Genomic DNA, 14,971 nt, shown 5'->3' with positions numbered 1-14,971 from the left:
TAAATGGTCTGGTCAGTCAATCTTTGTTCATGACACTGGGGACGCCATATCTCTATTGTATAAAAACGAATTATATGTTGGTGATGGCGTCACTCTCTAAATCACCCGTGGCTTATAGTGACCGACATTATTCAGAACGGTGTTTTATTTAATAAACCGCGACAAACCCGTTGTTGGAATTACTATCAAATAGTGATGACACCATGTGTTCGCGAAAAGGTTAGCTAATCCTGCCCAACCGGTCTCACCCGCCATAAGCACATGCAAAGGCAAGTCAATTGTTGACGACACGTCAAAAACACGGGAACATTTAGTGCAAATCAAAATAGGGAATCTCGACGGCGTTGACCGTTGCTCATAATATCAATCATTGGATTGTCTGGTCCAGTCTCGATCATTATCTCGATCGTCATAGGGCAGGAATACTACTGACAGCAGCGTAAACAACAAACAAACAAAGTACAGAGTGTTTTCATTTGTCAAGAATACAGGTAGACAAAATATCAAGACAGCATCGAAATCCTAGGATTGAATACACATGGGTAGATTTATTATAATTACACTGAGGTAAAAAGAATTGAATATGGGGATCAAGAAAAAAGTATTTATTGAGAAATGGGTTTCTGATATCAACATACAGTTGACAAAACAAGTAAAAAGTGATACTTAAGAGGTACTCTAGACTACCAGTTGTCAGACTTTCATTTTTGTGGAAGATTCGGTGGCTGAGCGGGTTAGATCTCTGGATTAGGTGCCGCACTCTAGCAATGTGGTTTCGAATCCCGGATGCCACTCAACCCACCAATAATACAAGAATCTGTACTTTACTAAGCAAGTGTTATCCCAAATATAACATTTGTTACATTTGACCATTTTATAAATGGCATTGTGTGTTCAGATACTTCAGAGGTTAGAATAAGGCAGTTTTCATACCACACCCCATATCAACCCGAGGGCCGAAGGCATAAAATATACCCATTTCCAAGTGAAATGCAAAACATTTTCACCTTGTTTGGAATTCATTGTCACGGGAAAGCTAGCTGAGCAGACGAGCAAGGGACGTAACTCTACTTTATTATCACACTGGCGATGTCGACATTACATTTAAAATGCATTGACATGCCATATCAGCCGTGCATAGGGTGTAATACGAATCTGGTATTACACCCTCTGTGATATGACCGTCTCCATGCGCGTTATCGCACATGCAACATACCTCATATCATTGATCGGTATATGATGATCTTTTGTATCACCGAAACTGCAAAAAGTTCCGTCTTAAAGTTTACACTTGTCTCCAATGAGGCGATCGTGTGAGCTGCATCTAGACCAAGCGAGGTGTTATTCAATCCTAACACTAACAAATATTGATCGGAAATAGTAAATAAACTTGATACACTTGATAACAAAGCAAAGAGCTGTGAGCGAGGTGGGTTTAACGCCGCATTGAACAGTACGTCAGTTATATCACGGCGTGTCTGCTTGGCGTGGGAGGGAACCCCGAACTGATGCACATCTTTGACGTTTATCATTCTGATGAAGCCCTCGAGCACAGGAATGACAAACCTGGAAACATGATCAGGGCGAACCGGGATTCAAACCCACGATAATAGATTTATGGCACGCAACTTTGAAAACCGAATTGCGGCACCTTGTACCACGAGGCCAAAAATACGTACCCGCATCTCTGAAACCACTGTCTGACATGTGATGTTCAGTTACGTTTCCACTGTCAATCACCCAGAAACATCACAGTGTGTCATTATAACATTGAAAGTGTCTATACAGTATTCCAGTCATATCACGGCGTGTCTGCTTAAAGTTGGAGGAATCCCAACGTGTTGCAGGTTTTAAACGTGTTAAAGGTGCGGCAATGCGCTTTGCAAGGTTGCGTGCCATGACTTCAAGATCGTGGGTTTGAATCCCGGTTCGCCCTGATTGTACTGGTAAAACTGACACAGCACATTATGCCACATATAAGGCCAGTATGTCAACTGAGGAGGAAACCTGCCAAAAACATGCATATCTATACCATACAGTACTATCAACATTTGACTTCACACTAAAACCTGAAGACATGTCCAATCCTCTTTTGTTCTTGATTCCAAAACTCCACAAAAACCGTGCAAAGTGAGACATATTGCTGGGTCCCGCCAGTGTACCACCAAATTCATTGTCTCAAACATTAACCATAATTCTCAATACTACCAAGGACTTTCATCATGTTCACAGAAAGTATGTGAGACAGTTGGAATAAATACCATGTTAATTCTCAAAAACTGTTAAAAGTTGCTTGACTTTGTTACAATCTTAGAAAAAGAACCAAATTAAATTCTATCAAAACATTTTATTTTTCAACATTGTACTCCACTATCCCACATTACAAAATTAGGGAAAACTTCATTCCTTGATCCATGGGCTTTTGTTACAAAACGTGGTGACCATATATATAGTTGCATATCTATCTTTAGTGGTTCAGGACAATAATTCAATAATAAAAGCAAATGCCATCCAAAGTTTAATGAGAAAACAATATGTGAAATGCTGCACCTAACGGGCGATCTTTTTGTTCCAAAGGGCAATAACTCTCCTTTTGAAATGACATTAGCGACGGCCCAACCTGTCGCTTCCGGTCTAGTTTTCGGATCTATACCATTGTCTTACATTTTCAGTCAGTATACATATTACTGAAATGATTCCTTTATTTAATCTCAGTTTAATTTGGATCTATTTTGATCTTACGAAGATCTAAGTAACTTATGTAAGTAATGTATGCTGCTTGTACTAGTCCGGACTGATGCCGATTTATAGTGCTAGCTCACTGAGATACCATGCCGCAGTTTAACATGAATACCCCACTCAGACACAGTATACTGACTCCGAGCCGACCAGTCCTTGTTTTAGCCCCTTAATGCCGAGCGCCAGACAGGGTAACAACAAGTACCATCTTTTAACGTCTTTTGGTATGGAGCGGTCGGGGAACGAACCCCGGACCTTCCGCTCTCCGGGCGGACGCTCTACCACTAGACCACGGAGGCGGTCCCTTGCCGCTGTACTGAAATGCATGCATGTGATGTCGTCTGCTTGGCGATACTACAACATAGATATGGTAACGTGTACAATGAAAATCTACCTCCTTTTTAAAAGAGTGATATTCCAACATCAAGGGCAACACTTTCAGTACCGATTGCAAAACGTTAACAAAGCGACCTTGAATGAACGATCAGCTGATCTTACCGCCTCGCTCCGAACGGCTATCTAGTGGTCAACTATACAATATAATCAGTCGTGGTTATCCCTGGTGTATCATTGAATCACGGAACATATATTTCCGGACATGACAATAGATAAATCATTGTTTAGGCGAAAAGATGTACTATCTACACACCAGCGTGACCGTTGCCGTTAGAGCTGAAGGTTATACTGGTTAACTGTCTATAGGCGTCATAGTAACATGTTGTGCTCGTATCGCGCACACCACATGCGCCGTCAGTTAAAGGTTGGACCGTCCGGGTCAGCTCACTTCGCGGGTTAGTGAAGGGAAGATAAAATGAAAAAGATGGCCCATTGATAACATCTGTGTACCACTTGGGGGTAACACATTTAGGCCAGAAGTCGGCATCCCCAACGGCAGCAATTGTTCTGATGCATAAGAATCGGAATTTCACAGGTATATCGATGATTTGATATCGGTTAATACCCGTCAACTAGCCAATTCCCTTCCAATGATTTACCCACCTGACCGAGAAATAGAAGTAAAGGAGACCAGTGAGGCCGCCTCATCTGTTTCATATTTAGATGAATAAAAGATTCAGAGTGACAAAACACTTTCCACGGGACTGTATGACAAGAGGGATAACCTTAACCTTCTAAAAGTCAACTTTCCCTTTATTTCGAGCAATATTCCTGCAGCTCCAGCCTTTGGTGTTTTCTTTTCACAACGTTTGAGGTACAATCCAGCATGCTCTTTCAACCAAGATTTTAAAAGGCATCATACGAATCTTGCTCAACAGTTGTTTGATCAAGGTTACAACACTCAAGGCCTCAGTAAACTTTCAAAACGTTTTATGATAGACATATGAAGGACACTTCCAATTTTGACGCATCTGTGACTAAAATGATGTCCGATCGAATTCCCTATCTTGACTTATACCCTAAGTTCCCGTGTTCTTTTTAGGTGAACAATTGACTTTACATGTGCTTGTGGTGAGTGCCACCTTTTGGGCAAGATACCCTCACCTTTTCACAGACACCTGGTATCATCACTATTTGAACAAGATGTTTTAACACATGCTCATTTTATAGTCGGAATCGTACAATCAGATATTTCTGTTTGTTTCAAAAACAGTTTGTAAACATCCCTGTTCCTAACATCTTGACGTTGGAACAGTGAGAATAAATATTTCATTTCAATACAAGCATAGGAAACAAACATAACAAATAACTAATCATTGGAATGAGTTTTGTGTCATTTTTCTGTAACAAATAGATAGTTTATGTCATTTTTATAAGCAGGTAATTATGAAATATCATTTGTTCCATGAACCGCCTGGTTCGATGAATCAGCCAAACATGGCTTCTGCCCGAGAACACATTTCAGTCACACGTACAGTCAGACCCCTTTATCTCGAAATTCATTATCTGGAATATTCCAATATCCATTTCGTCTTACAATATAAATACCTATTATTTTGATTTGACCAATTTTCTCGAATTGGAGATAAAAAATGCTTAATTACTATCTCGAACCTTGGTCTCCAACTTGGACCTTATTATAGAATTATGTACCTTTATCTCGAAGCTTGAATTTGCCACGGCTTTCAGAAGCTCAAATGAGCAATTGTCCTAGATACAGGCAGTGGAATCCGGATGAAGTCAAAAACAGAGATCCCTTGCAGCATTGTCTGATTTAGTTTCATCTAAGCGCGGGCATTAAGTGCAAACAAGCATCTGTCCCTGGCGTTTCTCGTTGAAATATAATTATTTCAATTTAAATACTGAGACCACGGTTCCAGCTGTTGTACCTACACGTACATTTGTTACAATTGTTATTGATTATTACATGCGAAGTACATTTCAATTAGCCACTGTATACACCTGTCGTATTCATTATTGATTGTGTTTTGCAGTGGATCTATATTGCTCAGGCTGTTTCTCAGGTGAAAAAATGCCATTTTTCATTTACTCAGAATTTAATACAGAAATATACAAGTACATGAAACTGATTTGTGAACAAACAAGTAATTATTTCTATAAGCACATCTTCCTTTAATACAACTCATACTTTAACATACGCGAATGTTTTACAACCGAATAGTTGATGTTGAAAGCCCTTTTAAGTCAGACACCAGTTATCGTTGAATTTTCGAATTTAGCCAAGGTAAATGTATCTATTATAGTCGGAATCGTATAATCGACTCTGCTTTTGGCAGAGATTCCTTATGAACATGGAAATGGTTTTGTCGCGTCCATTTATTTAATCACAAATCTGTTACTCTTCTTTATGAATGTGACAAGCTACCTAACAATCTAAGTGGATCTCCACATGGACGAGACGGATCAGTGGAGATGTTCAATGCGTGAAATCTAATGAAGTGAAAAAGTAGATTCTTACTTTTGGTAAATACACGTAACAATACATCATACACAAAAATATACTGAGCAAAGTTTCCCCAATTTCAAGGAAAGAGAATAATCCTTGGTGAATCATTGACAGACATTGTTACTTACTACAAACAAAACTCGAATGTATGTAAATGTTTAATATGTGTTTGCCATTGCGTTCAAGTCAATGCGGTCATTATGTAAGGCAAACACACCAACTATAAGTGAGGTGCTCCACCAGAACAGAACTTCAGTTTTATGAAAATTTGAGTTAAGAAATCTACGTCCTGTTTTATCAAATAGAGGGCACAAAAACAAATAGTAATAATCGTCACCGATGTCTTTTGAAACCACATAACGTGTATATTATTATATTGTGTTGGATACATTGCCATCAACCTACTTAAATCGACATATATCATCTAAATGTAAAACAATTACGCCAATGGCATTCTTTCAAATTTGATAAATAACCTTCAAAATTAAGACTATGTTTATACTGTTATATGGGACACATTCAGAGGACCTTTTCTGTGTATGTCGGTTAATTGTGGTGTTTTCGATATCAGTGAAACTTGTGTCCTAATATCCTAAACATTGATATTTCTCCCTATAAGAGTGAGTGAGTGAGTATGGTTTTAAGCCGCTTTTAGCAATATTCCAGCAATATCACGGCGGGGGACACCAGAAATGGGCTTCACACATTGTACCCATGTCGGGAATCGAACCCGGGTCTTCGGCGTGACGAGCGAACGCTTTAACCACAAGGCTACCCGACCGCCCCTCTCCCTATAAGACGGATTCAATAAAACATGAGGTACAGTGTTATAATCATTTAGGACTCATTCAAAGACATGACTTAATAACATGACAAAAATGCTGCACCCGTGAGTAAGTGTGGTAAGAAAGGTCCTCGAAGTAACCAGCAGAACAAAAGATGAATATGCAGGCCTCAATTTTGGGGGAAATATCACAGGTCTACCATAAAATGGTTTGAAAGCTTTACTGAGGCCTTCAATGTTGTGACCTCAACCAAGAAACTTTAGAGCAAATGACTTGGTGGAAAGGCCATGCTCGATTGCACAGCAAAAGTATATGTAGACGAGACACCAAAGGCTAGACCTGTAGGAATATTGCTCGACATGAAGGGAAAGTTGACTATTGGAAAGTTGAGGTAATCCCTCTTGTCACACAGTCTTGTGGACAGTGGTTTGTCACTCTTAATATTTATGTATAGATTAAAAAGTGATGCAGTCTCGCTGGCCTTCTTTATTCCGAGTTCAGGTGGGTAAATCAGTGGAAATAAATTGGCTGTTTGATGGTTATTGAACGATATCAAATCATCGATTTACCTGAAGCTTCAGTTAATTGGCCAAATTACCCTTGTTTCACTTAATCATCATTTTTGAATAAACGACGATAGTTATTGTCAACAATACAAAAGTTTCCTGTGATTATATGGCCTCCATGTTGGTGGCAGTATGATGTGTTTTGGCAGCCACAAATGGAAATTACATCATCAGCTGTCATTATCAGGTTCTGCAACACGTTCCATAATTGAACAACCTAAATGAAATGGTTTGTTTGTATAGGAAAATGAAATTGTGGGTGATTATTAAATTTTGAAAATAATGTGGGACATTCTGTGAAACTGATTCTCGTCTGAGAATGTTGCTTAAATCTAAGGCATAAAATTTGCAAATTTCAAATTGAAGAATATGCAGTTTTTTTCTGATTTAGTGGAGTCTGTTTCTAGTTTGGCAAAACGTCTCAAAAGGATATCAAGGACTCTCCAGTCGAAACTGAGGGCTCTTGTTCTACGTTGATCCACCAATCAGCAAAAGTTGCTTGAGTTGTTCAATTTTGTAGTGATACAGAGTATCATCGTGTACTTTCTTTGTGCACTAATGGCGCCTGGCGATGAGGCAACAAATCTTGTAAATGAATGGTATTGTTTGGCCTTCGCCCTTTCTTGTGACCATTGCTACGTCGACGTCTTTGGGATACCGGAAGCAGACTCAACGACCTTGGCAGTTAATTCGTTAGATAGACTGCAGACGTCTTTTACTTTGTCATTAGATCCAGAAAGTATTGATATACATAACAATTAATGTCTCTGGAAATTATGTAAGGTCGACTGCATTTAAGGCTATTATATGGATTGTATCTTTTCACTTTCATGCAAGACATGCAACACATACTTAACTGAATTACACTTGCAATCAATAGAAACCATTGATCCAAATACACATTCCCCTGCATGGTGTAGACGGCGTGAATACACAATGCCTTTTAGAAACTGGTCAAATGTAACAACTTGTTAACTGGGATTACACTTTCTTAGTAAAGTACAAATTCTTGTACTTTTTTTGTTGAGTTACATTTGACCACTTTCTCAAAGGCATTGTGTATGCATAGTGTTATATGGCAGTGAAGTAACATATCATATATTTTTAAACAATAATTAGCTGTCAGGAAATTATTACTATCTTATAAGCAATGGTGTGGAAGTTACTATATTTTTATGCTTTTGGAGTCAAGTGTAATCTGGAATATTCTGGAACAGCTATAGACTAATTCAGCGTGGTGTGGACTTTCTAGAAGGTATTTCGATTATGTAAGTGTACTAGTGCATGACTCTCTCATCTCACATGTCATCAAGACCAGCGGTTTTGTGAAGATAATATTTTCTCCCCGGATATCCAGCCTTGGCTTATTTTGGAACCTTGACCATTGTTGTTGTAAGGTGAATATTATTTAACCGAAATTATTGCCATTACCACTGCTATTATTTTATATACTGCCATTGCAATGTTGTTCACTTGTTGTTTCAATGTTTTCCACCATGGGAGTTAAGGTTTCACTTATCAGAGGGGTAGACAAAGTTCGTGATCTAGATAACAAGTTGTCGGATTTCCATTTTTGTGGAAGTCTCGGTGGTTGAGTGGATTAGATCGCTGACTTAGTGTGCTGGCGATTAGATGCCTACAGGAGGTTCATTTGAAAAAAATGCAAAATGATTCTTTCTCAAGATTTTATTTCGGTTGTACAGCCAGTTGATTAAACCCAGCGTGTTTTATGTATGCTGAAACACTTTGAAAAACGTATAATCGATTTTTTGTAACTTTCGGGAAAATAGCCAATAAGTTTTTATTGTGTTTCAGTATACTTCATGAAATCTAGCCGAGGAATGTGAGCTCTCGACATTCGCAGTCTTGCGGGAGCCACAACCAGCGCCAGTTTAGGCCAAACTTGTAACCCCAGGGGAGTTCGGTGCCAAGACACCACGCCCACACCCACACCCGGATGTAGCGTGTTGGCACGCATCTTGTATTGGAACACCAACACGGTTCGTTGCACTTGGTCCTGAAGGGTAAATAAGACAAATGTTAGGATATTTTGTAGTGTTTTTAGGCGGGGGTCATAACGCGGCAACAGTGCGTTTTTGTTATTATTAAAGTGGATTTAACCTTTTATTTGTCTACACCAGATCATAAATTTTAAAAGGAAAACATCAAGGAATTCAATATAAACATAAACGGTGCCGATGCTAAGCTGGACGCGGCAAATTCAACAGCATATAGTTCACGAACTATCAAGATAACTGAAATTAGCCCCTATTAGTGGTTCCATGTAAATAGAGCACGTTATCATTAAATGTTCTAAACAAATCTTTCTTTCAAGAAACAGCCGCTGTATGGCTGAAATAATGCCGATGCGACGTTACATTTTAACTCCTTAACTCACTTAAAAAAACACTTCCTTCGAGTCAAACTAAAAGCTAAACAATGTTCAGCTACAAATAGGCAAGTCCTGATTTTGATAACAACGTAAAGTATTGTGTGACTACTCAAGGTCACTGTGACTTTATAAGCCCATAAATCTACATTTGCGACCCAGTTGACTATTGTGTGAGTGAGTGAGTGAGTTAGTGAGTGAGTATACCGGTCATATCACGGCGTGTCAGCCTTGTATACGAAAGAAAGCTCCAAGTGATCAGACGTTTACCACTTTAACCCTAAACCGACAAGCACAGTAATGGTGCCGACAAACCTAGAAACATAATCGGGGGGAATCAGGATTCCGACCCACAATTATAGGTTTCTGTTGTGCCCAAGGGACGCAACTCTGCGCATCGAACTGCGCTGCCTTAAACGACTGGGCTAACCGTGTGCCCAGCTGACAATTGAACCCTGCGATTGTGCATAATCCGTGCAATCGATAACAACAACAGGGCTTTGCTCGTGGGCCAATGAACACGTTGACGTGTGCATTAACAACATACACGCAGGGCATTCGTGAACTCCGTGTCACAACTCCATCGTTATTCACTGTTCAATTCATAAGGATTCTTCCGTTGAACGCGGAACGCCTACTGTCCCCAAATGCTGTCTTTACATAGATTTTTAATAAGTTTGTTTGGCAGTAAGTCTGGTTTATTAATCAGACAATATAGTGATTGACATCATGAGCATCGATCCATTCAATTAGGATACTATGACATGCATCAAGCCAGCGATTCTGACCACCCGATCCAGTTAGCCACCTTTTACGACAAGCATTGTCGAGAATATTTGTTTAAAAAGCCGCCAAATTTACGTCCTTTTATTGGTATTCGTTATGAGCGATTTCTGTTATAGGTCCTGGTAACATTGAATAAGTTTGCTTTACAGCCGCTTTTAACAGTAACTATATTACAGATTGAATGAGTTTGCTTTACAGCCGCTTTTAACAGTAACTATATATTAGATTGAATGAGTTTGCTTACAGCCGCTTTTACCATAATCACAGGTTTGAGGCACGTCTGGGGGGCGAATTGCGGCATCTTATTCAACAGTGTCACCCATGAAACATCCATGAATGAAATTAACCACCTACGTCCACAATGACAGTGCTGTATGATGGCGAATGGCGAGTTTTCGGTAATTTTTTGAGACACGCGGCAGGTAAACATACTTACGGACACGTGACGTATCTGATCCACTGTCTGTAGGGGAAGATGACGTAACAACGCCGGTAGAAACGATGCAGGTAGCGGACTTTGGGTGGACATGGCTCACAGCTTCTCCCATAGATAGGCCTGACCTGGATCGGCAGGGTAGCCCTGCAAACCACAAAAGGCTTCCTACTGATTTAAAATGGTCTCTTTTTATGTTGATCGACACAGAAAGGATGTCTCTCAAATGTCGATTTTTAAGTATAAAAAATCATTTTTTTAAATGTCAGAAAAATCTAGTCTTGACGAAGTATTATACTATATGACATTTTATCGACGGGTGCTGATTTATTTGATGTAAAGAACACGAGACAATCTTTTTGCCGTATGGTGAAGAAATACGTTGAACGGGTTCGAACTCAAACCTCTCCTACGTAACGGACACAGCAGAGGTGTTCATGGTTTAATATGTATTTGAGGTTTCCTTGGCATCTGCTACTTCTAATTCAAACGAAAATTGGTTGAGTTACCTTGTTGTTAGCTTTTAGCAAACTGTAGAAAGTAGTCCCAAATTTTAGCTCCAGCTAATCAACCAATCATAACAGAATACTAGGCAGCTAATCTTAATTTAGAAATAATATTGAGGTATTAAAATATATTAAACCCTGTATATAATACAGGTCGCACAGTGAGACCATGCAATATATAGGTCTTTCTCTGGGACGATCACAACTACATTATCACAAAAACGCCCATCTTAATTTTTGCCGGCAATCTCCTTAAAATCAGACGTTTAAATCCGATGCGATACTTCTCGGCATCAAAATCTGAGGACACCTCCATTAAAGTTCTCGTGAGTTGAACTTTCTAATCAGCCCACAGCGTCGAGGTTGCGTATTAAATTCTCGGTACGAGTGAGCAAGCATTTAAACAATCATACCTGATTTCTGTACCTAGAAAATGAATATTATTCGAATGCAAAAACACAAAGCGGTGCTATTGTATGGTTGTGGATATGTCCTCTCGTTTCTAAGCGCCATGGCATCAACATTCAAACGGTGTACATCGATGGTATAGTTGTGTTCTGTGTGGGTTTTCTTTTGCTAAGAACGAGATTTTCGATCTGGTGGCAAAGAAACAAAGCCGAGTCGTTTTAAGCTGATATCTGGGGAGCTCAACAAGTCATGCAATCTTCACTTCGACTGGGCGATCAAAGTTGGCTCAGAGTTAACCAGACGCGACATTAGCGGAGTCACCAAATCTTTGCGCCGAGTATCGTATCGGAATGAAATATTTGCTCATTATTATAATAAATTTGAAGTTTGTACCGTGTGTTCCTGGCTCGATCGGAGAAGTCCGTGAGATTATCTGCTATAGGGCAGTTCTGCTCATCTTCAAATCCGGTTGAGATGGCTTGGTCGACCTGATTGAGAGTGCTTTCAGCTTGCACACTGTAAAGAAAGAATAGTTCATCATCTCTTGAGAAAACTATTACATTTATATCGCGACCACCACAAAGGTAAGAAGTGGCTATGTATGGGTTTAAATGTCGGGTGCCGGATAGTGAACACATGAAGGAACACAGTTATTTTTTCTGGTAGCACACGTATGTAAGGGCGGGGATGGGGATAACGGATAACGATGTCTATAAGGATGGGGATAGGATGTGGATGTGGAAGTTGATTTGGATGTGGATCAGATGGGGCTGTGGCTGTTGCTGTGGTTGTAAATGTAATTGTGGAAGTAGATGTGGATGTGGATAACGATTACTATAAGGATGTGGATGTGGATGGGGAAGTTGATGTGGATGTGGGTGTAGATTTTGCGGTAGATGCATGTGGAAGGGACGTGGATGTGGATAACGATTACTATAAGGATGTAGATCGGATGTAGATGTGGAAGTTGATGTGGATGTAGATTTGGCTGTGGATATAGATGTAGATGTGGAAGGGGATGTGGATTGGGAAGGGGATGTATTTGTGACTGTGGGTATTGATGCGGATGTGGATGGGGACGTAGATGTGGAAGGGGATAACGATGACTGTAAGGATATTGATGTGGATGAATTAAATGTTTTTCCTGACACTGGAAATTAAACACAGAGTCTAAAAAACACCCCAATGCAGTACATTAAAGCCTTGTTTGTCATAACCCCGCATAACCCAGTGCAATTAACAGGACTTCGCTGTTGAGCACATACAAACAAATATTACCTGATTGCTGAATAACCTCTTTGAACTTCGTCCGAGTCAGATTCGAAGTCCTGACAGTTGGAGTCGGGAGGGGGACAATCTTGTCCCCAGACACACAAGCTCATCAAGAGGAGGCAGGCGCATGCTGCCGGAATTACGGTCTGGAATGAAAATTTGCAAACAGTATGACAGTCATGTGACAGCGTTACTCTAACTCTCTGACAAGACCATTTACGAAGTGTGTTGACAGCTGGTGTAGGGAGGGGGACACTATTGCCCCCAGACACGCAAGCTCTTCAAAAGGAGACAGGAATTACGTTCCAGAAGGAACATTCCCAAACAATTATACAGTCATGTGAAACTTCTTCACAGTTATTACTCCCTGACAATGTCCGATCATTTTTTTTAATTCCTCCACTTACGTCGACATATAATATATGTAAGACGACGACGTGTGAAGTACGAATAACATAACAGTAGAGAAATACTGTACCATGGTCAGGCTTGATTCCTTCACTTTTCTTTTCTTGTAAGCTGAAACAAGCACAGACTATATCCATAAATGAAAAGTAGGAAAACATCACAGATTAATCTCAGGATAGCTGTCACATAGTATTTAACTGTCTATAAATATGTTTATCATACCTACATGCCAGAATGATGAGATCTGATTGGTCAACCTGATCTTGATAACATACTGTGTATCACGCCTTTGAGGGAAATAAAAAGTCTCAGTGGGTGAATAAATCAGCTCATGCCCCGCCACGAGCAAGTCAGGATCTTAGAGGCAGAATAAATCCCTTATACCCCGCTTCAAAGCAAAAAGCCTCACGCTTTTTTCCCAGTCAGTTGAAGTCACGTGACATAGCGCAAGTTAACCTCAGCTCAATCGAACAGCTGTTTTGTTTTGTTTATCAATTTTGAATTTATTTTCATTCATTGACAATGTCATACTGAAACATGTCAGTAAGACAAATTCGTTGTAGAAGGATGACACGGGGTACATGGGGTTTCATCCGTCCCTCGTTAGGTTTTATACGACTCGCATCCACCTCGTGGTATAAAAACCTAACGCGGAACGCATACAACCCTATATGCACACACACACACACACACACACACACACACACACACACACACACACACACACACACACACACACACACACACACACACACACACACACCGCCCCCCACCCCCCACCCCCGTGATCCTGCTATAACTTATAATGTAAGTGGTCAATAAACAAAATGCATCTGTAATCAGTAATGAGTGAGTGGGTGAGTATGGTTTACGCCGCTTTTAGCAATATTCCAGCAATATCACGGCGGGGAACACCAGAAATGGGCTTCACACATTGTACCCATGTCGGTAATCGAACCCGGGTCTTCGGCGTGACAAACGAACGCTTAAACCACCAGGCTACCCGACCGCCCCGTATACAGGAATGTCAAGCAAGTAGAAACAAATGTAATTTTAGATTGAAAGTTTTGTTTTTGAGGAGTAAATGTTGAAAATAGGTCTGTAAAACTGTTGCGATGTACAATTTGAACATAAAACGGCGAAGTAGAAAGGTACGCGTATTAAAACTTAAATAAGTTCTTGTTTCTGAAAAGTAATCAAAACATATGTCTTTCTCAAAATTAATAGCATAATGGTCTCATATTTCAAACGCTATATTGCCAACAATCTTATCTAAAATATGCATAATAAGTACAATAATACATTGAAAAGGTTCTAAAATCATTCATACATTGAGATTTTAAACAAAGTAAAAACTTTAAGGTATTTGTCGGTGTCCGCCTTCATAATTATCTTGTGAGTATACCCACCTTCCACTCCTCTGTTCAGTCGAGATTTAGATGGCTGATGATGAGAAAGTTAATATATAGTTTCCAGGAGGAGGAACCTTTGTCGAACTGTCATAGTTTGATTGGCTGATCGATTTAATTAAACTGATACGCACTTGTGACAGGTTTGTGTGAAATCAGTCATGAAAAATCGGCCAAAGTCGATAAGTCCCCGCAGTATCCTTTCACGAAATCAAACCTAATATAAAGTAAATTAAAATTTTATAACGTTCTAAATGCAATGCAAAATATCAAGATAGATGTTAACATGAATCATATTATAGAGTGAAACCTGTTTAACTACACCATCTCGAAAAATGGCGTTAAAGATATGTGGTGTTTTCGATATTTGATATTTCCTGATATTTATTGATATTTCTCTCGAAAAG

The 14,971-nt window shown here is 39.7% G+C and overlaps 1 protein-coding gene across 1 annotated transcript; it reads right to left on the bottom strand.

Moving 5' to 3' along the window:
• Positions 1-8,624: 8,624 nt before the first annotated feature.
• On the bottom strand, positions 8,625-14,602 carry LOC124118284. The gene is made up of 6 exons (XM_048387661.1): positions 14,565-14,602; positions 13,226-13,266; positions 12,754-12,893; positions 11,869-11,991; positions 10,565-10,708; positions 8,625-8,970 (listed from the first exon to the last, which is right to left on the bottom strand). The coding sequence occupies exons 2-6, from the start codon at positions 13,226-13,228 to the stop codon at positions 8,784-8,786; spliced, it is 597 nt and encodes a 198-aa protein (XP_048243618.1). The 5' UTR covers positions 13,229-13,266; positions 14,565-14,602; the 3' UTR covers positions 8,625-8,783.
• Between the last annotated feature and the right edge of the window lie 369 nt (positions 14,603-14,971).

Source organism: Haliotis rufescens, unplaced genomic scaffold (assembly GCF_023055435.1).
Source record: "Haliotis rufescens isolate VD_foot unplaced genomic scaffold, xgHalRufe1.0.p SCAF_7, whole genome shotgun sequence".
NCBI classification, from domain to species: domain Eukaryota; kingdom Metazoa; phylum Mollusca; class Gastropoda; order Lepetellida; family Haliotidae; genus Haliotis; species Haliotis rufescens.
Note: the sequence above shows the minus strand (reverse complement) of the source record. Positions and strands in the feature narration are given on the sequence as shown.